Consider the following 25,677-nt stretch of genomic DNA (forward strand, 5'->3'; position numbering starts at 1 on the left):
CAAGAGGGGCTGGTGGGGTTCAGTGAACCTATAAATGCCCACAGAAATATGCCTGCATTCATTCAAGTGATGCAAACAACTGTAGCAGGCTATTTAACAAAATTTCAATTGTCAGTGGAAATTTTGCCATTCCTTTCCGCTTGTCCCCTGCACTCTGAGACAGGCTTAGGCTCTCTTACACCTGCAGCTCTGTGCAATAGTTGTGAAGTCATTTTACTTTACAGATACCACGGTTCTGCCCAGGGTGATATCCAGCCCAGAGAGGTGGCCCAGGCCAATTTAAAGCTATGTGGCTTGCGTGCAGGGACAATTACAGGAGCTGGTTCCGGAGCCAGGCCCCTCCCCACCCCTGCTCCCCTCTCTCCCGAGGCCCCGCTGCCAAGCACTCAGGCTCCGTGATCTTAAGTACTACTCTTCTACTCTACTCCAAACCCTTTTCCTTTTCTTTTTTTTCCCTAATTATTCCCAGCTGGAGTGATTTTTCAATCTCAATATCTGAAAAAATTCCTGCAGCCGAAAAAGAGGTCTCCAGAGGTCAATGCCCATATGCTGGTTCCTGAAGAGAGCCCCTGGCTACGGGGACCCTCACCAACACTCACGGGGCATCAGAGATGTTGCAGGGTCAGCCACCCCCTACAAGAGTTTGCTGTCACCCCAATGCCTGCACAGCATCCCTGCTCACAAAATATAGTTGGTACACTTATCGGTTATTAAGAAGCAAAAATACAAAATTGCTCGTATTTCTTACTAATATTATCTATGAAGCTGGAAACGGAATTGTAATAAAATGTACAGTTTTTACCCTATGTTAAATCTGTTCCTTTGAGTTTAAACCTCTGCCCTGTTTCCTAGGCTCAGACTTGGTAGCTCTGCACCATTTGAAAAAGAAAGTTGCCTTTAGCCTGAAATCTGCAGGAAAGCCTATTCTCCTGGCCCTGATCTTTAAAAATGTTAGCTCATCTGCACTTCTGTAGAGATGGCAAGTTGCATAATAGAGAATAACCTTTGTTTTTTTGGAGGTTTTACAGGGGTACCATGATTTGATCCACATGGACAGCTGCAAGAACAGCGGATTCAAAGGACAAACAATTCATAAAGCAAGAAGTATGCAACAACCAACCACAACCCCGCCCCTTTTTAGTATAAAAGGAGACTGAATTCTTACTTGGGGAAGATAGTTCTCCAGGACATCAGTCTGCCGTCTTCTGGGTCTGCCAGCATTGCAAGTGAAGTCACTATTCCTTGCTCCAACACCTCATCTCCCGGCTTATTGGCCTGTCATGTGGCGAGCAGAACGAGTTTGGACTCAGTAACAAAATGACTGCATTGGAGGTAGTATGTCTCCAATGTTTCCTCATTTCCAATATGTAACATGCACATCATTTATGATCTAGTGCAAATAATTCATCAAAGACAACCACAAAAAGAAACTATACTCACCTAGCTATCAACACTGAAGTCACAACCTGTCAATTTTATATGATGTTGAACAACACAATGGAAAAACCTAACATAGGGAGTTGACTCCACGGAAATAAAATTATTTCTACTCCTTCAATACTTTTTCTTTTCTTTTCTATTTTATTTTGTTTTGCTTATTGAAAGGAAAATAAAAGTCAAGTCATTTTATTTCACGTATTTTTGTTATAGCTACATTCTTTAAATACTACAAAGAGATTTAAACTGCAAAAAAATTGTTCATATATTAGTATAAAGATATATACACAATCAATGGGGATTAGGAAAGGAATGGACATTTACTAAAAATCCACTGCAATCCTGTCTTTTACAAGCATATCCTGGAATATAAGCTGTATGATCCAGGGGGCTCCACCCCCATTCTCACTGTTGAGTCCCTTAGCAATCAACTACTAAGGCACCAGCATAGAACCATGTGATCAGTATTTTAGGAATAAATTAGGGAATTAGCACATTCAATTCTAAAACAAAAACCCTAAAATAAATACTGAACTTATTTACAGATAAAGAAAATTGGAACCAAAAAAGTAGTTATTTCCCCAAGGTCACAAAGCTAATAACTGGTAAAGACAAGATTTGAACTCATCTGCCTGATTCTAAAAACTAAGGTGGAAATCCCATTTGACTGGGGAGGGTCCAGCAGCAGAGCCTATCACCCTATCTTTGTTCAGATCTAGCCTTAGACAGCCTGAGACAGCACCCCATTCCTATGGAACTCGAGGGCAAATGATAACAATAAGGATTTTATATCCAGTAGTTTGTTAGGTCTCATTTATATAAAGTGTCAGCAGGTCAGCAGAAAAACTCTGGAAAATATGAGTGGGTCCAGAGCTTTCTGCTGATTAGTAACTCAGTCTCTCAGGACATAGTGACCTTCCCATGAGAGGCCTCATGGACATAAACTAAAGGCAGCTGAGCAATGAAAACTAACAAGAACCTGGAACTCAAGCAAGAAGGTTCCCTGCCATCCCCCACCCAGTTGCCTCTTCACCCGCGTGGACACGATGGCAGGAGACCCAGATTCTTGTCTAAGTTACATCATCATGGATTCTCATCCATAATAATGTATGACTCTATGCCGCCTTATGTCCATTAAAACTCAAATATGATAACACCAATATCTCAGCAGAATATCTATGTCTCCACTTCCTGTCTTCTAATAGGAGAATATTTTTATGGACAAAAAGCAGAAATCCAATTTAAAAAACCATGCACGAAGCCAGGTGAAATTCTGCTTAAGAGACTGCTCTCACGCTGAGTAAATGAAAACTCAGAAAAAGTGGCCCTTCTCCCTCAGCAAATGGGAGGTAGCCTGATGTGTGTGTGTGTGTGTGTGCACGTGTGTGTGTGTGTAAATCAAATACAATGAATTCTGGGATGTGTACAGTTTTTTTAAGTCACTGTCATTTCATGGGAATGAGCCAACATTTAAATAATTTGAATCTATTGTTCTGAGAGAGTCTCAGGCTCTTGGTGGAGGAGGTGAAAGGGGAGAGTGAAGGAGGAAAGAGGTACATGAAGCAAAGAACTAAGAATACTGCCAGGGAAAGGCAAGACGTTAGTTTTGTTCTTCCTTGCACCACATACAAATTAGGGACTCGCTTTCTGCTGATGACTTATCGAGCACTGATTTGCAGGAGAAGAGGGGACAGCTCATTGCTCACTGAGCTTGTGACAGTACGTGACATCTTATAGACACAAATCATTTACCCTGATCAAACACTCTAGCAGCAGGCTGTAATTCTTCTGTTTTGAGAGACAACAAAGCAGGAGTTCAAACAGGATGCATAACTTGACAAAAGTCAGAGGTCCAGTAAACTAAAGAGGATTAATTCAAACTCAGATCTGAATGCAGAGTCTGATCTTCCCACTCCCAGGACTGGAAAATCCTTAACACAGGCTCCCCAGCTCCCCTGCATTGTTCCTGGCACCAAGCATTTGCCATGGCAATGGTCACCATTTCTCACAGACACAGCGCTCTGTGCAGCAAATGACCTTGATCAGACCTTGATCATCTACCTGCCACGCCCACCAGGCTTCACCATACAGGCAGGAAAGCTGGCTTTCAAGTGCATACAAAGCCATTCCTTGTCTAACCTGGGCTCTTCTGTGGTTTCTCCAGCCTAAAGGCAGCCATGAAACTGCTCACAGTTTGTACATGAGCCACACTACCTCTCTCCATCTGTCTCCCCACCTATACTACTTAGCTATGAACATTTTGAGAATCTTCGACACAAATTTTTAAAAACAAAAAAGAAAGGATTCTGGAACAACTACTTAATACTTACAATTTTAAATGACAAAATACAAAGTGAGTACTTACAAACCGAATCTTCCTTTCTAAATTTCAGTTTTAAGCATTTAAAAATATAATAGCAAAAAATTTTCACTTACAAAATTGACAAAAACATAAACAATAATCTGGAATAAGTTAAAAAATAATGCCCATGTTCTAAATGGAGAAACTTCAGGGCTGTACTGAGGGGTAAAGTAAGAGGTGAGAATGTAGAGACATCAACAAATTGCATGGATGAAAGCAGTTTTGTAAAGATGTAAGTTCTCATCAGAATAATTCAAAACTTACTGAAAACTCCCATGACAACTCCAATCTGATTTTTTTTAACTTGAACAAAATATTTTGGAATTCTTCAGGAATAATAAAATCATAATACTAGACAAGAAAATTTGGGATGGAAGAAAAGAATGAAAAAAATTCAGACTGCCAATTATTAAATAAATTTTTACAATATGTAAGTTATGGTGCTGGAGTAAGAAAGGCAGATTGACAGAAGGGAACCATGAGCTCAAAAAGAGACTCTAGTGTACACAAGTATTTTGTAAAGGTGGGATTTCAAATCAAAGAGAAAAGTATGACTTCAGTAATTGTCCTGAGACAATCAGACAATCACCTAGAAAGAATAAATACTATTCCTCTCATAAGGACCACAAGATAATTTACAGACAGTGATGTAAATATAAAAAAGTACTAATAACAGCAAATACAACACTTTGCTCTTATTAACTCAACTTACCCTTACATTAACAAGTACTATTATCATCTCCATCTTAGAGATTAAAAAAAACCTACAGAGGAGATTTATTCCAGTATAAGAAATTATTTTTAAGAATAATTTCAAAGATAAAACACATAAGGAATACATTTATTATCATAAGAATATTTTGAGACACTACCAAAATAAAAATCCTCCTAAACAAAATGAAAGGAAAGAAATGACAAGAAAAAGCTCTGTGATACATGTTGTTGAAGACAAGAAGTTAATGTTCATAACATACAAATGGCTGTCACAAAGCAACAAGAAGCTCCCCCACTTAAATGTGTGCAAAGGATAAAAGGAATCATTCATTTCAAAAAAGTCAAATGGCTAATGAGTGAAAAATGCTCAATACCTCACTGGTCATCAAATGCAAACTAAAACAATGAAAAAGCACTTTTGCTCATCATATTGGCAAATATTTTTAAAAGATATTCTATCTAGTGTCCATCTGTGGGAGAAGAAACCATGAGCGACATTTTCAGAGGACGACATGTCAATGGATATGTAAACTCTGAAAAACGTACGTACACAATGACTCAACACCACTTCTAGGAATCGTTTCCTTTAGGAAAAAACAAATTTAGTCCAAAAAGATGTACCCATCAGGGCATTTACACAGCACTGTTTACAATGGTGGGAAGAAAAACTGAAGTGAAATCATATCCAGCAATAGAGAATTGGTTACATAAGTAATTGTGCATCTTTTCATTCCCCTATGGAAGGAATTTCTAGAGTTACTTGAATGGAGTCTGTGATGAATGTAAATGTCACATCCAGGGACTAAATTTCCAGAAGCCTTAACTAAGGGAATACTCATAAAAGATCACAGGAATGTCTGTACAAGAAGGATGCCAGTCAAATATCCTTTCTGACAGTGGAAAATGGAGAAAATTTAACTGTCCACCATCAAGACAATGATGCGGTAAATCACGACGAGCTGCGAGCAATGAGGGAGCCAGCGTTTCGCCGTGGTCCAGGGCCTTGTCCACAGCATTCTCTCACCAAAGGTGTGCGTGGGAAAGAGACCACACCCGCAAATCAGGAGACCCCTCCACTCTATCTGAAAGGACCGGGTGAGTCTGGAGTGGGAGGACGTCTATGATATACACCTGAGTGATTAAAGCGAGCTGCAGAAAAACATATAGTATGGTCTCATTTTTAAATAAAGCATATATACACACACGTATACATGGAATTCTCATATGTGTGTATATATGTATGTCATAGGCATAAAGGTCATGAAACATATATATCAAATTTTCAACAGTTTTTACTCTTCGGAAATAAGGGGAAGGGAGGTAGGGCCTTCCTGTACCACCACAGTTCTCTTTTCAGTATTTCAGTTAAGTATACTTGGAATTTAAAAGTTTATTTAAGTCCGAAGTAAAATGGACAATGCCTCCACAAGACAGAATGCTATACTGGTCATCAAAAATCATGCCAGAGGAGATAGAATATTGTAGAAAAACATATAAAAAGCCGAATGGAAAATGGAGGTGTCCACACAGTAAACAGTCACAGAGTGCTCTCTGGTTTTTTATGACAGAGGTGATCCACACTGATGAAAATATACGTTAACGTCTTAATTATTATCTTTGAATAGCGGGACAAGGATAGCCTCTTTTGCCCCCCTTTTCAGAGTTATTATTTTAAATGCACATTCTTTTTCATCTGAAAAAAGCATTTTTGGGTGTGTAGTACTATGCATTGGAGAATAATACAAGAATACTTAGAGAAACAAGTAACTAGGAGACAAAGCAGCAGCATCACACAATGTAGGACGGGCGATCCTGATTAACACCACGAAGTTACATAAGGACCCACAAAGTGAGAGCACCTGCTGTAACAGGGCGTGGCCCCCTTCTATTTCTCAGCAGTGTCTTCAGGGCTGAGGCAGTTCTGAGCACGGCCAGTGTCAGTGCTGGTGTCTTGATTGATGCTACTGGGGGTGAGGGCACCTGCAAGCCGAGAGGAAGAACAGAAATCATCCTCTGCCTTTTCTGTCTTGTTTCTTTGTTACTTTAAAAGAGAGCCATATATAAGATAAACCGTGTATCTCCCCAAATGAAATTTCAGTAATGAAACCGTTTTTAAAGACTTCACAGCTTATATTCTGCCTATAACTGTCTTTTCAACAAAGATCATATTTATTAAATGTTAATTAACTCAGTTAATTAACTCCCTGTTGAAACATTCTAGTAAAGAACATGAAATGCAGTATGTAAAAGAACCACACCTGCAGTGACTAGCTCAGCTGTCTTGACGGCAGTGCAGTCAGCCCCCACCATCCCGTGGCCCTGAGCTCCTGATGCTGGTAAGAGATTACGCTGCCGCCTCAGATGGAGAGAAACGGTGAAAGCATTTCTTGAACCCTACAGCACTGACAAAACATAACTGACAAATCCCAGGCCCCTTTGAGGCTCTCATTTTCTGTTTCTGGCCAACCCCCATCAATGAGCAGAACCACCCAATTCCCGAGCCATGGGACTCACGTGGGAAGCAGTTTTGGAGAAATTTCCAGGTATAGAATGTAACCAACTATACATAGAACTCTGAAAAAAGAAAAGATGCCATACTCTGATTTTGGAAGACACTCAAAATATTCTCCTAAGCCTTAGTAGCTGGAAAGGCTGGGCTTCTCCTAAGTCACTTATTTATTTCACAGCCAGTAAGCATCTCCCTCAAATCCTGCTTCCCTGTGTCTGCTGGGAGCTTGAAGCACACTGCTGCTGTCGATCTTATAAGTCACATGGCAGAGACATGTGTCTCACGCCTGCAATCCTCACACAGGCTCGCCTCCTAGCCTCACTGTCTGAACTGGGCCCCATTTTCTCACCTGTTTATTTGGTATCTGTTCTTCTGTAAGCTACCTGAAATGCGTTTTGGAACATGTCAGAAGAAGCAGTGGGTTGAGAAATGGACAGATTGAGAGGTGAGAGATGGGCAGACAGAGAGAGAGACTCCAAGAAAAGGGGAACAAATAAAATTTCCTATGCAAAACCCTCTTCTAATCAGGGAAGGAAACCACCACGGAAAAGTGTGAAGAGGCAGGTAGCTTAGGACTGTTTCCTGGATTCCATGAAAAGTAATACCAAGAGATGAGAGGGTAGAACTTTAAATAGTAAAAGAAAAAAAGCACGCATGCTTGAAAAATATATCTACAATATGTACTTTCTAAAGAATAGACTGAAATCAGCAGGGCCCAATAACACTACACTTGGGTATTTACAGAAGTGAGAATCCCATCTCCAAACCACAAGGCATCCCTTCAGAGCACTGACAGTCTACATGGGGCGGTCATAAAGCCATCACCGCAAAAGCTATGCTACCCTGCACTTACGAGGAATGAGCAGCTGTGCTCAGGCTGCCCATGCGCATCATTTACACCCCACAGCACCTCTACGGGGGGGGGACGCCTAGCGAGCCCCGTCTCTGCAGGACAGAAAACCAGTTCTGGAGAGGCTAAGCCGACTTACCAGTTCTCCATCTCACAGGACTGGTCTCTCCAGAGCAGGACACGAACTCGGACCCACGATTGTAACCATGGTACTACAGTGCTTTGTGTGCTGTTTGTGTGTATAATACATTTGTTTCTATCATGAAAGGTTATTTAATAAATGATCGGTTGTCTTGTCTAGCTCATTAGCTCACAATCAATCTTTATACTGTTGAATTGTACTCTTTTCCCCTGAAGAAAGGAACGGAAACAGCGGGGGTCAGAAAGAGGTGGGGCTCCATTCTTTATCTGGGATCTCATCTCATCGAAGTCTCCAAACAGGGAAAAGGAGCAAATGTTCTCTTTATCTTTTCAAGAGAGGGCTCCAGTGATGGTGACTTATTCAATTACAAAATCAAGGCTGGGGAAAGGGCACATGCAGCAACTAGAGCAGTATCAGCTGTAGGAAGGTCAAAAGTGCTCACGGGAGGGCTCAGGGGGCAGCCTCATTTAATTTCAATCAATAAAACAATAACAAACTCTAAAAATACTGGCCTACAATGGATTAGCTCTTTCTTGACATCTAGCAAGTTTCCACAGCCCACATGTAACATTATCGGGAACCAGTGAAAGGAAGAGTCCACAGACAAGGAAAATCAATGCCACAGGCAGGCTGAAACCCAGGCTGGAGTTTAGGAAGAGAAAGGGCATAGTTAAGAACTGGGGAAAGGCTGGGGAAAAAAATCATCACAAGGACTCTCAAGCATCATCCAACAATCATATAATCATTCATTCAAGAGAGAGTTACTGAGGTCGTATTCTGTGCAAGATTGTACAGCGGGTGAAGCAAGAGCGCAGCGTCCATGGTGGCAGCAAGTTGCGGGGCTCAAATACACTTCTGATCCCGGTACCTTGCACACTTGTCCTCAATATAAAGGCAAAGATAATTAAAGTAAAATAATACTCTGTAAACTCAAAGCATTGTTGAAAAAAAAAAGTTAAAGAAGACCTAAATACCAGGACAGACACTCCACACACATTCCCCTATCAAAAGAAAGTGCTCTTGGAATGGCAGTGCTCCCCAGAGCGATCCGTATATTCAACGTGGTCTCGATCACAATCCCAGCGGGCTCCTCTGCAGAAACTGACTATCTGCTGCTACAATTCATATGGGAATTCGAGGATCTCAGTAACCAATACGTACTTGAAAAAGAAAAATTTGAGAGGACTTATAATTCTCAATTTCAAACCTTACAACTCTATCTCCAGGTGAGATTAGAGGTCATTGTGAAGTTATTACTGTGTTAATCCTTATTTACTAAATTCTCTACAATGAATATTACTGTTACAATAAGAAAAATAAAAAGTAAGTTATCCTTTAAAACATGCACACCGATTCATTCATTGGGAAAAAATTATTCTATCAATTAAGAGATAAATATCTATTGAAAAAGGACAACTTAAAAACAAGAGTGCATTTGCATTTTTCATAAATTGAAAACTGAAAAGCACAAAGACGTCAAGTTTCTAGGGAGACCAATGCAACATATTAATAGTTATTTTCAGAAATTCTAATTTAACAATGAAAACTCTGGAAAGGGAAAATCGTGACTGAGAGCCAACTGCAAACACATGGAGAGCAAAGGCCTAGAAATCACAGTTCCTTTAACTCTGCTCCTAACACAATAGGAGAGGAAATTCCTCACTGAGGGGACAGTGGAATCCCATGCATAAGACAGGATACACAGTACAAACTGCACTAGAATTGGGGGTGATTTCCATAGAAGAATTCTAAAGTTACAAAATTGCTGAAAAACTATTAAAACACTGACAGAAAGATTAAAACACACAGTCATATATATTATATAGAAACATATGTAGTCTGCTCCCATGTTGCATAGAAATACAAATATATTTGTTCATTTATGGGCACTTATGACTTTATCCCTGGTAGAATATTTCAACTAAAACAAATAATCAATATAACACTCCTTTTGTCAAATCTACTTGATAAGTTACTCTGCTATGTAAACATAATGTGTCTAAGATAGATCTAAAATTAGTGAAAAAGAGCTTTGTATGGCTTCTTGAACTATTCTCAAAATTCAAAGCTTAATTTTAAAACAGATCTGAACAGTAATTCTATATTACCTTTCCCGTCGTGAAATGAACAACACAGTCTGTTGTCAAAATTCTGTCCTTACAATGATTCACGAGCACCGTATCCTCACAAAACTGCTGGACAGCAAGGCACTATCCAGACACTGTGACCCAACAAATGAAACACAATGAAGACAGTGACCCTATTCTGGAGGGCTTATAGTCTGTGTCAACACCAGGGTTTTATTTGATTGGTTTGATTTGTTGGCAAAATAAAATCAATCAAGTACTTTCTTCTTTGAGCATTCTATAAGTCATGACTCTGCTGTTAGTGTCATGAGCAGGAAAGACTTAAGCATGACTTGATTAGATCAACTAGCAACAATCATCACTGGAGAGTGAGTAATAAAGAAGTTAACTGATAGCAATGCTTCTCCCTACATGAGACCTAAAATAAATCGACACTGATATCCGAAAAGAAAATGAGATTTTGAGGTCCCCAATAAGAAAAAAATCTAACAAGAGATCAAAAAAGTAAAGATTGTTTCATTAACGTTTCCTGGAAAGATTGGAGCATGGTGGTGTTGAGCTCAGATGCTAGGGAAAAACATGAGGGTCTGAATTCCCACAGCACTGGGTAGCTTTGACACTAATATGTCAGTCAAATTCTCTGCATCTCAGTCTCCGATGCATAGACTGGGGACAACAACCGCACCCATCTCCTAGAACGGTCCTAAGAATTAAGTTATTTTATATATACAAGTTTTAATAAAATACATCAGATATTAAATATTACCCCAAAAGCACAAGGAAAAATGAAAACAGAGATAAATTGGAGTTCATTAAACTTTAAAACTTTGCTTCAAAAGACACCATCCAGAAAGTGAAAAAACAACACTCAGGAGAAAATTTTTTCAAATCATTTATCTGATAAGGAATTTGTGTATCAAAAAAAAAATTCCACAGCTCAACAATAAAAAGGCAACTCAATTAAAAAATGAAAAAAGAATCTGAAAAGATATTTTTCAAGGAAAATATACAAATGGCCAATAAGCACAATGAAACGGTGTTCAATAACATTAGCTCTAAAGGAAATCAAGTCAAAACAACTAGGAGAAACCGCTTCAGATTCACTACAATAGGTTAAAATCAAAAAAAGATTAACAAGCACTAATGAGGACACAGAGGAAGCGGAGCCCGCAGCCATTGCTGGTGAGGATGTAACACAGCGTGACCACTTTGGAAAACATCCTGGCACGTCCTCAGAGAGTTGAACATTTGGCTTCTGAATGATCCAGCAATTCTGCTTCCTGGGCACACAAGTAAGAGAACTGAAAACAAATGTTAACATAAAAACTCCTACAGGAATATTCACCATTACTTTTCGCCATTAATTTTCAGAGCCAAAAAACAGAAACAACCCAAATGTCTATCACGTGATGAATGGGTAAACAAAGGGGCCCAGCCATACAGTGAAATATTATTCAGCAATAGCAAAGCATAGAGTACTGACCCAGGCCACAATGTGGACAAACATTGAAAACGTTACTCAGTGTGAAAGAAGTCAGTCAAAATAGACGGTTCCACTTACATGAAGTGACTCGATTTGCATGAAATGTTCAGCACAGGCAAATCCACAGAGACAGAAGAGTGGCTCCCTGGGGCTTGGGGAGGATGGGGAAGTTGATAATGTCTGCTTATGCGTACTGGGTTTCCTGTTGGGGGGAAGAAAATATTCTAAGATTGACTGGAATGCACATTTCTGGGCATAGAGTAAAATCTGCTGTACATTTTAATGGGTGATTTGTATTAAAACTGTTAAGAACAAAAGCACCTCGGATTAGTACCTTCCATAGTAAATGCAAATTGCTAACATTTATTACAGGAAGAAGAAACTGCCCTCAGCATGAAAGCAGGAGATCAGCAAATATTAGTTAACCGAAATTGGACAAGAGCATTTCACTTGAAACTGTTGCTGAGTGTACAAGAAATATTCAGACATGACAAGGAAAATCAGTTTGACATCACGAAGAAGCATTCTGCTTCAAATGCAAATCAAGGATTCGGCAAGCCCAGCTGCTACAAATGACCAGAGAAGAAACCTGGTTCTTAAAACAAGCACCAGAGCCAACAAGGAAATGGTGGTGAGGAAAGCAGGCGGCCTAAAATCTGGAACAGTGTGCTACAAATAATTTCTCCACTGAAAATTCAAAAATAAAATGAAAGTGATGTAATGCTGTGTTGAACTCACGTGAATGGGCTTCCTGCAGTGCTTGACAGTTCTGTAACCCCGAATGACTCAGGAGAATCAGCATGGCTCCTGGGAGTCCCCAAGTAACTGCCCATCAGCACGCTGACCACCATCACATCTGCCAGGGTTGAATTGCAGAGAAGAGAGCAACCTCTGAAAGGCACAGGGAATGTTGACAAGGGAATAAAAGGCTGCGGTCAATCCTGGGACAGAGGCCCTGTGAGCAGAGGCCAGAAGGCTGCAGGTGAACTGGAGTGGCCCTGGGGCAGGAAGGGACCACAGGGGAGCATATCTCAATTATCTCCTCTCTCTCCCTCGGGTAGGAGGGATAAAGCCTGCATCCTTCTCACCTGGAACTGTGGGTTCTGGCTGGCGGAAGTCTTACCGACACGGAATAAATTTCTCAAGACTGCGGAAAAAGGAAAGAAAGCGAGAGGGATTAGGGAGCCAAATCCACGAGTCTCTCAAACGCTCCCATATTTATTGTGTATAATCAAAGTAAAAAGTCAATAACAGTTGTGAGATAGTAGGCAGGAACTTGGGGAAAGAAGGGATGAGACAGAGATTGTAGACTCCACCATGAGTACTAAGGCTTAGTTTACCTTTAGGGAAGTCATGGGCTGAGGGGAACAAGATACATTTTTTAGACATGTTCATTACAAAGCAGACCACCAGACCAGCCTGCTCCCTGTTTTGGGGATAATAGACTATCTAACACCACGCAGGCCTGGCGTTAATAGCTGAGGGCCTGGGTCATTGCTCTGCAATAAGCAGTGTGCTATCTATAACCTCAAATATGCAAGCAAGGCATTGTCTCTGCTTTTTATGGCAAGGAGACAGGAGTGAGGATGCACAGGTGTTTGCTTTAAAGCAGTTAATAAGCACATTTTTTTTCTTAAAGTTGACAGGCGGCTGGGATGTGTTACAACTTGTTAACTCAATCATGGGCTCCCACATGGAACCATTATGGAGGACATCCTAGGATGACAAATCCTGGCTCTGGATCTTTTCCTGCCAGTTTCGGCCACTCCAGCAGGGTCTAGACACATCCCTGAATAACGATCCCACAGAACCACCTAAACTCTTAACTCCTGGTGCTTGAAACTTAATTTTAGCTCTACACAACTTAATGTAGAAAAGTTTCAGAAATAAAAGATATTATATTCTTTTTATATCTCATCATAAGAATGATTTTTCTGATTGCTCTAAGCTGCTTCTACATGGTAAAGCACCTAATTCTGCAGGTGAATTCAGTACTTTCCTTTGGGCATAACTAGACAGTCTGGGCTGTCTGACTTCTATTAGTCAAATACCAATACACTTAATTGATTTCTTTGTTCATCAATTTCAGCCTGGAGGTGAGGGTCTGTCACTATTTTCCTCAGCCCACCCTCTACTCTTTTCTCATCAGCATCTCAGGCCTCCTGAAAACAAAACAAAGCATTTGTTTCCCTTCATCTACACTTTCCACAAAGGCAACAGGAATCATCATGCCTAGAGAATGAATTCAACACAAATGTTAAAACAAAAATCTATAAACCTGAAGCAACTCCATCTCCGACTCATGATACACAATGACATGAGAGTAAGTGTGTCAGGTACAAAGCATGCGTGAGCCTGACCACCTCATTTTTATTCTTCAAAGGAAGGAAGGTTTTCATATTTTTTATTATCATTCTTTGTCATTGTTTCTGATTAAGCCAAAAAATTTTTTATGAAATAATTAAGCACTGCAATAACAGATTTTCGCTGTATCAATTACAGAAGGAATTCAGAGGGGATAGGAAAACCCACCTCTTTAAAAAATGCAAAATTCCTTCCCCTGTTAAGAACACGAATACAAAATGCAACAGAGAATTCAAATTCTTGTGGAGAGGACAAAAGCCACAGAATCAAAGCAAAGTCATTATTATGACTCAATCCAAAATTCACTGGACAAACATGCTCAATGCATTCAAATAATTTTTAAGGCACACTGCAAACCATTCACTTAATTATCTACAGGCTAGAGGAAGAATTTCCCTCTATAACAGACAACATAAATCAATAGGTTGCCCCACCAAACAAGGAACAAACATCAGGTTTTTTGCAGTTCTGATAAATCAGCAAGTTTTAAAGATCAAAATCCAGAAATTTTAAACATTCATTCACACCAGAATGAATCAAGCACTTAAAAAAAATAAATAACCCAAAGAAACTAAACACATTGATCACGTACCTGGATCAATGAGAAATTCTTGTACAGCTGGAAAAAAAGAACAGTCTATAGACTTATACTTGAAAAATAAAACTACTTTTAAAGATAACTGCTAAAACACATTTCATCATTCATGTTGCCTTGAAAAATCTGAGGCACTTGTCTCTGATCAGAAAAGCAATTCTGAGTATTAGTATGTTACAATTCAGTGCCAGTTTGCTTTAGAAGAAAAAAGAAAAGCTACTGTTTCTCATCTTGCACAAAGTTTAAAGAACCTCCCTGCCTCTATCTCCTCCCATTTTCTAAGCTCATGCTCCCCAACCCTTCTGAAACAATTATGAGAACCTCTTATTCCCACCAATATGCCAAATCACAAAAGAGTATCAATTTATTTGTGTAAATATATACCTACACCTTGAACTGGAGGAGAAAGATTTCAGAAGGCTATATGGAACTTATTGCTACATTCCTGAAATCACACACATACACGTTCACAGAGACACAGACATATACAAACTGAATTACTGGGCACTTCACAAGCTAAGGACTTACAACTTCTAGAAGATAACTTTGTAGTTAGTTTAAAATACAAAACGGTCAGCTTTTGAAAGCCTTGAACATTGCAAAATCATCCAAATATCAATGAGATCCAATTAGCCTTCTCTGTAGAATGTAATTCCCCATGATGGCAAAGCAGACCCTAAGAAGTAGTGGATCCAAGACTCGTGTTTTTCACTAGCTATGATCGTTTTAAAACACGTAAACAGATTTAGAAAGGTATGTCCCTATGACATTTATTCTTATTGAGATGGCATATGTATTCAATTGTCTATGCAGAAAATAGGACCCATGATGGTGTTTAAGAAATATTTTGTGTATTGAAATATTTATTTTTAAGTGCAGACAAGGAGGGTGGGTATTACTCCATTGTAGAGCACCTGTTGTGCACGCACATGTTCCTGGCTTCAATCCCCTGTACCTTCATGAAAATAAATAAATACAAGTGCTTACTTAAAAATAAGAATAAATTTATATAAAAAAATAAATGCAGAGTAAAAACCACTGCAATCTAGGAGCCACAATTATAATAAAAAACAAGTGTTTCTATCAAATATTGACTATACGCCAATCACAGAGACAACCACAAATCACACCTGACAACCATCACGTGTGATTCTCAGCAATCCTACTAAGTAGACACGGATGAGAAACCCGGCTCTGCGGATGAGGAGACGGAGCTCGGAGGAGCCGGGGACACTGACCGTCCTGCTCCCCGTGACACCGCATCAGCCCAGGGCAAGCGCTGACAGAGCTGCACTGAGGGGACACCCAGCTGCATGGAACCATGGGGGATTGGGGAGTCCTAGAAAATACTCAAAAGTGTTCAATGAAAAACCAGCTCAAATATGTTACTCTGTGCCCCATCCTCTAAACAGAGAACATGTCTGGGACCTATTTGATGCCTCCGTGTCCTTTCTGCCATCATCAGTTACGTGCCCTCTCAGCGCGACCAGTCATGAACTGGACCCCATACGAAGTGCACTCAGATGGAAGAGCTTTAAAAGCTGTTTTATGAAGTTTGTAAGACTCTGTCTATTCCTCACACAGGCGGTCATCCAGCACTACTCACCGGTGCGGATGTACCACCTGAAATCACACCTTTCTGCTTTTTAAAATCCCTTCATGTAATACAGACTTTTAAACAGCAAAGAAGCAGCTCAACCACAGACAGTGGACATCTTTTCACCAAACGGACTCAAACAGCCCATCGGACTACCTGGAAGCCCTTTTCTTCTATTAAACCCACTTCCAGGTACTTCATCTGATTGGTGGACTCGGCCTCTGAATGGCCTACTCAGAGAGATCCCATCCTCACATCCGGGGGTGGGAGAGGACCCTGCTGCTGGGAGAAATCAGTGAGGAAGGTGGACATCCTCCAGCCATTTCTGCACGGGTAGAAATGCCACATGCTCAGAAATTATACCGTCAGCACCCCTCGGCTCCCATGGACTGGTTTCACATTAAGCAAACTTATGACACACTGATGCAAGAAAACCAGAAATTCAATTTATTAATGTAACAGGAGATGTGAAACTACAAACCAGATTGAAATATCAGAGTTCAACCATGAGTACAGATTCTCCTCCACGGCCCAATCTCGGGCAGGCAGTCACATGGCAAGCGTGGACAGAAGCAGAGCAGGAAGGGTTTCTAGATTAACTCAATGGACTAAATTTCTTTTATAAGAACAGATCTACTGCCTGGAAAACAATTAATGCCAATCACGGGGCACATTCCATGGACAGTGGCTGAGACACGACTGTGAGCACCTGTATAACTCCACTTTCCCTGTCCTTTCTGGTCTAACTGATGCAGAGGTACAGAGATCCAGGGATGCAGATACCTGTAAACACCCAAAGCCCATCCCTGGGAGCCTGGAAACCAGATAGCCAGGATTTAAATCCCAGCTCTGCCACTTAATAGCTCTGTTACCTTGGCCAAATTACTTACCCTCTGTGTGCCTCAATTTCCACACTGTAAACCTGGGATAACAATCAAATCTTTCTTACTCACTTGTTGTGAAAATTGGAGGATTCATTTCTGTAAAACTCTCAGAAAAGAATGTAGCACATTTTTGGTGCCCAACAAATTTCAATTTAATAAGAAAGTGATTTACAAGTCTCCCATCTAATCATCTTATGTGTTTCATGACTATTCTGAGTCCCAAAGGAAATCCTTATTTCCCCTCTTATAAACTCTTGAGGAGCACCCTTCTGTTTCAAGCCACCACCTGTTTAATCTGAGGGGGGATTCCCTCCTCCCCACTCCTCTGGTCCATGGGAGACTGCTTCTCCCTTCACACCCCTGACCACTGGCCCACGGCTAGCCCTCCTCACACTAACAGATTGAGGTGTGAATCCGGGGAGACAAGCAGGGCATATGAAAGCTTTCCTTCCCCTCCAGTGTTGGCCACCCTTAGGAAGCAGCCGGGATGCTCAGTTCCATGGCAAGACAGTCCTGTGCATTATGGGTCAGAATCTCTCAAGGGAATGCTCGCTGTGGACCAGAGTTACCTGGGACTGCATAAGTCTCTAATTCTGGGACATAGTGTCATGACTCTCACTCTCCCACAGCCCTGAATTTCATGGAGAACGTGGCTTCATCAGTAATAAAGGAGACACTTATCGCCTGCCTGTTCTTCTTAGTCATCTCTCAGTTGGCTGCTGGACACAACATGTGTATAAGTATTGGGTCCCCTTAAGCCCCAACATATATGAAGTAACAAAAATTCTGTGGCTTAACATTGGTTCAGGGCGACTGTGTAACTGTCCTGACTCTGCTGATGCTAAATTATGTATATAGGAACTATGGAACCTCCTCAAATATCTTTCATCATAAAACCAGCTTTTCTTATTTTTCTGTTTCTCAGTAATTGCCAAAGACTATCAAATGATGGCTTCACACCAAACAGCAGTTAAGATTATGAGCCCTCTTGTCATACACACTGTGCTAAACACTTTACATAATTTCTAATTCTCACAATTCTACAAAGCAGAAATGAGTGTCCCCATCTCACAGACGAGGGAAAAACTCAGAACGAACTGACTCAGGATCACGTAGCTCAGTGGCAGCGCGTGCACGCAAACCCAAGTCAAAACACCACACCCCTTTGTATATGTACCAAATCTCCTACCACCCATTGACACACAGCGGTGGGGATAATACTTAGGGAACTCAGTACACTTTTCAGCTTTAAGGTGCTCCAGAGGCCGCTTCTAGCTCTTTTATAAAATCCCGGCTCACTGGTTTCTAACACTGCAAGAAAAGTCCGATGTTGCAACTGTTTGCACAGGAAGTCTGAAATGTTCACAGCGAGATGATAGAATAAAACTAAGACATAAGCAGAATAATAGTTCCAGGTAGTCAGACATAATGGACATTGTGCTACCCTGAAGCACTAAGCAAAGGAATCAAAAAAAAAAAAAAACGTTGTTTAAGACTTCCTTTACAAACAGGAAAGTTAAGACTGTAAGAAGGTGTAACAGCGCCACCTATGGCTTAAAAGGCCTTCCTGGTTGCCTGGAAAGGTGCAACACAAAAATTGCCTGTGGATCAGAAACAAGAATCAGATAACTAAAAGCTTATGTAGCACATACTGCTCTCCTAGTCCTCATGTCTTGCACTGTAGCAAAAACCAACAGACCTGTACTAGGCCTATATTCATAAAAGTCATGTCTGTATTTTTCCAACAGGAGGTAATCTAAGTATCTTGCAAAATACTTCTCAAAGAGCCAGGAAATCATAGAAGTGTATTGAAATACAAAAACATTTATTTACATATTAAAACAGCATGAGCTTCTTTCTATTAAAAAAGCTGACATGTCAAATCAATGTTTTGATATTTTAAAACCTATTAAGAGTGCAGAAAAATAAATCAAAATTTTCTTTAATCACAAAAGAGAGAAGCTTATTCCCTGAAAATGATCAATGTGGATTTTTCTAAACTTAATGCTTCTGGTCAGAGTCCTACGAATTTAAATGTCTGAGTGTATAGTTACACGGCAGCATGAACACTGAGTTGTAACAATACACATTCTGTGTAAATAATCTTCAAGGTCGTCTGCTTAAGTCAATTTAACTAGTCCCTGTCTCAATAGAATGATACAGATTTCATTAAAACTTCATACTGCACGCACACACACACACAAAACCCTGAATCCTTGTTACTTTAAGCCATATTCATATATATCCATATTGAATATGCATCAGAAACAAGCCACCCTCTTTAGTATTCACAGTTGATCCTTCTAAACTATCTGTCATTGTGACAGCACATTTTTACTAAGCAGCTCTTGGATGCTTTGTATACAAGGCGTCTACCTCTCACAGTCAGACATGGTAAACGGCATCACTCAAATTTCACAAATGAGGAAATATACTTAAGCCATGGAAACAACGTACATATTTATCATCAGGAAAGAAAAGAGTAAAGATTTTACTTTCAATATGCACTGACAAACTTTTCCTCCATACTAAGACTACATACATAAAACAAATTCAGTCATTGTAAATTATTCTGTCAATAAGCACCACTAGAGAAAAACAAGCAACATCATTAGCAATGATTGGACTTTCAAAGCCCACTCCTATTTTGCACTATAATCATTTTTAATGTTTTGTTTTTAGTGCTTACATAGCACTAATATAAAGAAAACATAAACTATTTAAGTCATTACCTGAGAATGCAACATTTGTGAAAATGTACAATTTTAATTTATGCCGCTCTGTCTCACATTCTCACTGGTGTCTCTCCTTTGAAGGCCTCATCAGGCTGAGATCGCCAAAATCGGTCATTTATGGACTCACAGGAGTTCGGGAAACCACTCAACGGGAGGCTGATCAGAGGAGAAATTGAGAATGCATCCTGTGCAGCCTGGGTTCCAGCACCGAGCTAGGCACCGCCAGCTGCGTTTGATTTGGGACAAGCTGCCCACCTCTCAATCCCTCAGCTGCAAAACGGAGACATTGATACCTGCCGTCAAACACCTGCTTTGAAGTAAAACATGAGAAAAACAGTTTAGCCTTTGGTAGGTGTCCACTCACAGCAAGCTTGGTCATTATGATGATGAGGATTACTTTTAATAAGTTAAGCTAGACCAAAAATTAGAAATCACCATAAAGGAGAAACATTTTAACTCAATAAGCATTCCCTTTTGAATGGATTGATAAAAGTTCTAATGATTTTTTTAATAAACCAAATTTTGTCCATTAATTTTAGATTTACCGGTTTATGGACAAGTCTCCAAAAAAAGAATTAGAGGCCTCTAACCTCTGAATACTAAGAAAGTAAAGTTTAAAAAAATTATGGGGGAGAGTATACCTCAGTTGAGAGAGTATGTGCTCAGCACGCATGAGGCCCTCAGTTCAGTCCCCAGTAACTCCATTTAAAAACTTTTATTTAAAAAAAAGGAGAATTAAAGGAAAAAGATGGAGGACTACAGAATTTTTTTAGAGAATCCACTCAGATTTAAGATGGGGAAAAAATATCCATTTCTCACAGGAAATCTTGAGAACTATGTAAACCGGATCTGAGTTGTCTAGTCTTTAACATTATTCATGAATTCATATTACCAAGTCTTAAAACTACCTGATAACCCACAGTGGTGATAGTGATCATAAAACCTGCCAATGCGGATCGAACTCCGGCTAGGACTGCTCTGTTCTGACATCTCTGCCCCTGAGGCCTCACCAGGCTGAGAGCACTAAATTTTGTCATTCATGAGCATCTCGTGTAAGTCTTCCATTTGTGCTTCTCAGTCTCCTCTCACCAGCCCCTCTGAGGGAAGCACTGTTATCATCTTCCCCACACGCAGATAAGGTCACTGAGGTACAGAAACTAAACCTGCTCCAGGTCACATCGGCATTAAAGGACGTCTGTATTTCTGCTGTTTTGCGATTGACAAAGGAATCTGAGATATCAATACAAGATAGACTGTTAAATAATCAAGTCTGTCAGCTCTTCACCTCAAAGAGCAGATACTATAAATTCCTGATGTAGGATGAGGCTGCTGCCACAAAATGACTCAGCTAGAAATTAATATCCAAGATGAAGCAGCGGATACACATAAATATTCATGACTGTCAACTCCTCTCACGGGTCTTGGCCCTTCACTGCCTGAATGGGGGTGAAATCCCCACCCGTGTCTGGGAGGGTAGCGCGGCTCTTCCAAGTCTCACCCAGGCTTCACAGGCTGTTTCCCCCTACAGACTGTCCTAAATGATTAAAAAGCTCACAAGATTTTTACACCAGCCAAAACTGAAAGACATTTCTGCATATGGAGCACTTTCTCAGGCTTAAACCATTTTTGCCTACACTCAGCAAGGGGGAAAAAAGAAACATGACTCTGCAAAGTCTCTTAGCCTTACCACTCACAGGAGTTGAATGGTCTCAGCACAAGATGACCCTTCACATTACAGGATGAGAACAAAATAAAGCCGCCCCAACAACAAGCACTCCCAGAGACAGCGCTCAGCAGTCTTCTGCACACTCACGGTTGTGCAGCCCTCACCACCATCTATTTCCAGAACACTTCATCACCCCAATAGAACACCCCTGTCACTAGCAGTCACTCCACAAACCCCTCCACCCAGCCCCTTGCAACCATCATCTGCTCTCTGCCACTGCATGAGCCAATTCTGGGCATTTCTAAGATCACTGAAATCAACAATATGTGGCCGTTTGTGTCTGGCCCCTTTCAGTTAACGTGCTGTTATCAAGGCTTTCCCATGTTGAAGTGGTATCAGCATGTCTCTTTTTTTTTGAAAATGTTAAACTTTATTAGAAGGTGGTAAATACTATCAAAAATAGTAGAGTGGGGTATAAGGGGTGGGGTTTCAAAGGGAAAAGGCCGGGTTGAGCAGTCAGGGTGGACTACCCAGAGCAGATGGCTTTTTTCATATTCCCCTTTATTTATTTTTTCTTTTTTATTCACTCTTATGTCTGAATAATATTCCACTAAATGGAGATACTACATTTTGTTCTTTCATTCAGCAGCTATATATGGACGAGGTCCAGAAGAATGAGTGTAAGTGGTGGCTAGCAGGGATGGCATTTAAGCAAAGGGCAAGATGTGCTTTCAAAAAAAAAAAGTGAACAATCAGAGGCACAAGGAAATTCAGCGCGTTTCTGAGAAAGTGCATGGTTGCTTCAGTAGGCCTGCCATGCAGGGCTGTGGGGGATAGTGACAGGAGACACAGTGAGGGAGTCACCTGAGAATATTCCCCACTGCAAGCAGCTCAGCCAATTCTCCTCCCTCATCCTGTATTTTAGAGACATTTTTGCTAGCTTTTCTCTTATTTCAAGTAACAGTACTTTAGTTACACATCTGATCATCTGCATCAGACCACATTAGCTCCAAGCCACAGAAAATCATTCACTGACCGGAGCAGCTCCAAGACATAACATTGATGGACCAGGGAGTCCTGCAGCATCCCATCCTGCAGTCACAAACCACACATGTTCCCTGGTGATGTCCGGAAAGTAAAATGCATGGAAATATCTCACTGCTGCTGCACGACATCTGCCCACAAATTGCCCCCAAATCATGCTGACACAGCACTACTCAACCCTCGCACTACCCCCCAAAAAAAAAAAAAGAGAGAGAGAGAGAAAAGAAAAGAAAAGAGAAGAAAAGAAAAGAAAAGAAAATATAAGAAAAGAAAAGAATAAAGCTAAGAAAGCAAATTTAGGCTCTTCCATTGAAAACCAGCAACCATCACTGCCAGTATCTGAGCTGGAATGATCCTGACTTCAAAAACCACTGTGCAGTTACTATTCAAATGTGACAGACATATATGTATTTCACTTAGATGATATTACAATAGGATTTTTCTTTTCAAAATTTCCAGTTGCAACAATAGCACAAGAAAGTTTATGTTTCATTTTTTAAAAAAAATCAATTATTTTCCACTTTGTTAATTTTGAATCTATTATTATTTTATAAAGGGAGCTATGCTGCAGATTATAAACCAAATATCTGGCTTCTGCAAACAAGACCTATATGACTTCACTATTTCAGAGCAAGCTTTAATGATGCTTTCAAATTGGGGGCGCTCACTAACAGCTCTTTAAATACTGTCAAAGATGTGCTATTATGTAATGCAAAGGGTCTACCTACACATCAACTCAGAAACCAAAGAAACTACACGAAAGCCTTAGTTTATCATTTTAAAATATTACTATTATTTTGAATATTAAATTTCTTAAAAGATAAGATATTTTTTGAGAAAGACATCAGTTGTATTAAATTTCCTCTCACCAAGAAAGCAATCTTTATCAAGAATTACTACCCCTATGAAAATCCAAAAGACAGGACGTTTCTAGCTAAGTTAACTTACAGATCTCAACACAAGCCTAAATCCTATCTGCTCTCACTTGAACGAGCCCAGCAAAGTCCTGGGCTACTCTGGAACTTAGCTCTTCTGTTCCATATGTTGGCAGAGCTAAGATCATCACACAAGGCAGGGAAGGAGAGAAGAGGTAAGTCCACCTGGCGGCCTCCATCTGTTTACTTCCAGCCACAAGGTGTCGCTAGAGCGACCCCGCTAACAAGCCCTCCACACAAGGAAACCCGGCATCCACTCTGCCCCTGCGGTCCCCAAGCAGTCCCGACGCCCCTCTCCCACTGGTGGCCTCCGAGCCTGTGAATGGTCTTCTAATGACCCTCCCAGTTGGTGACACCCTCCCCCTCTTCCCCGCTACACACACACACACACACACACACACACACACACACACACAGCCAAGGCAGCCTTCCCAAAGCACAAATTTGATTACATCTCCCCCACTTCAAACCCATCAGAGGCTCCCTGGTAGAGTTCTAGCCCCACCCCCGACCCTGCTTGTCCATCCTCACCTCAGCACCAGGTCCCCAGTGACCTCAGGGGCCCCGTGACCTGCTGCTACTTCCCACTAGCCTCCAGGCTCATTTTAACTGTTTGTCAAGGAAGTCTTCCTTCCCTCCAACCTCCGCACTTTGGATTAGGTGCCCTGCTGTGTTAATAAAACATTTTAATCTAAGTCAACTTCTGACACTGCTAAGCTCTCAAGAAGCAAGTACATTTTGCTTACTACTGTGGGTCCACCCCCTCTCCCCTAGACACTCAGAATTGCGTGTGTTGTGAATAAAAGAATGAAGGGGTGGGACTCAAAAGGACAGGCAGAGCTGCTCTCCTAAGGGTCACTTCCTGCTGACACCCTTCACTGCCTCTTCTGTGTCAGTTCTAGTAAAAACCAAGCTCCTCCAAAGCCCTCCACCCCTAGGCCCTCTCCAGTGTCCTTCAAAGCAGGGTCACCCACCACCCTGGACCACACAGGGCAGTCTCCACGAGTCCTCACCCCACAAGCCTCCAGGCCTCTACCCAGGCTGCTCCTGCCACCTGAGTCACCCTCTTGATTCCTTCCCCTGGCTGACTCTTACTCTGTCCTCAGAACTGAATGTAGAGCCAATTTCTTCCAGGAAGTCCTCCCTGATGATGTCCTTTAGCTCTTGGCTGGGCTCCATCTACAGCAGCACTGCTTGGCGACCAACTGGTATTTGTTCACCTGCTCCTATGAGACCATGACCTCTTGGAGGCCACGTGGGAAAAAGGAGTGAGGTGACAAGAGGGGTGGGAAGAGCAAACAGGAAAGTCGCAGCTCAAGTCCCAAATTCAAGGATTCTGTCTCAGATAAAAAGAATAAACTGTTTCATACGTGTGTCATTTGGCTATGATTTTTGTGGCTCATGGAAAACAAGAGCTTGGTGTGCAAGCCTGAAATCCAAGTTACATGCAAAGAAATGTATATATTCATATCCAAAGGAAACCAGAGCTGCTCAACAACACTTTGCAGTTAAAATCCAAAGGAACTTTGATAAAGGCAATCTCCCTCTCTCTCTTTATTTTTATTTATTTATTTTTTTTGGTATCATATAGTTTTAGAAGTATTTGTATAACTAAGTGATGGCTACAGCCTATGATTCTGCACTGGAGTGTTTGGGGCTAAGGAAGCCCAGATTACATGCACTGTGTAAATGCAATCACACCAACACAATGACAGGCGCCCTAGTGGCTGAGCTGAAGTTCCAAAGCAGAGAACCTTATGTTGGAAGACAGCTCTCAGTAGAAAGTAAGAAATGCAATGTTCTGTACTCAATTTCATTAGCTTTATGAGCCATTAACAGATAGTATGTCTTGTCTAATGAAACCCCAAAATATATTGTCATCTTCGATTTTCTCCATCTGACTGTTCTATGCTAAATTTGGATATCAAACCCTCACTCCATACGGAAAGCTCAGGCCTTAGCTGCAGCACAGTTACATCCCGTGGAAGAAAGCCGATCAAGGGAGAACAGGAGAGTTTCCCTTCAGAAGCTGCTAAGTGTGGTTTTGCACCTGTATGTCATTTACAACCACGCCATCGTCAAAGGAGTAAGACCTTACATCTGTGGGGCAAAAAGCACTGCGGTGGTTCCGAACCATGAAAGAACACTGAGCTTTGTGCAACAGTCCTGAGGCACTTAAAGCGTACTTTCTCTGAAAGGCTCCGAAACTGACTCACTTCACCATTTCAGGTACAACCGGAATTAGTAGAGAGAACATGCCCTTGAAGTCTGAC

The 25,677-nt window shown here is 40.9% G+C and overlaps 1 protein-coding gene across 3 annotated transcripts in view; it reads right to left on the reverse strand.

Moving 5' to 3' along the window:
* Positions 1-5,382: 5,382 nt before the first annotated feature.
* The window catches only part of LOC140694717 (uncharacterized), a 31,816-nt gene continuing 11,521 nt past the window's right edge, over positions 5,383-25,677 (reverse strand). Inside the window, exons 4-9 of one of the 3 annotated variants that reach the window (XM_072957827.1) lie at positions 12,323-12,440; positions 11,663-11,786; positions 7,028-7,087; positions 6,772-6,862; positions 6,373-6,493; positions 5,383-5,662 (exon numbers count right to left, since the gene is read on the reverse strand). In XM_072957827.1, coding sequence (XP_072813928.1) covers positions 6,399-6,493; positions 6,772-6,862; positions 7,028-7,087; positions 11,663-11,786; positions 12,323-12,440 — 488 coding nt within the window. In that variant the 3' untranslated portion in view covers positions 5,383-5,662; positions 6,373-6,398. Of the gene's footprint in view, positions 5,663-6,372; positions 6,494-6,771; positions 6,863-7,027; positions 7,088-11,111; positions 11,403-11,662; positions 11,787-12,322; positions 12,441-25,677 lie in introns of those variants that run through there. The other 2 variants (XR_012070301.1, XR_012070300.1) reach the window with 2 other exon arrangements.

Source organism: Vicugna pacos, unplaced genomic scaffold (assembly GCF_048564905.1).
Source record: "Vicugna pacos unplaced genomic scaffold, VicPac4 scaffold_103, whole genome shotgun sequence".
Classification (NCBI taxonomy): domain Eukaryota; kingdom Metazoa; phylum Chordata; class Mammalia; order Artiodactyla; family Camelidae; genus Vicugna; species Vicugna pacos.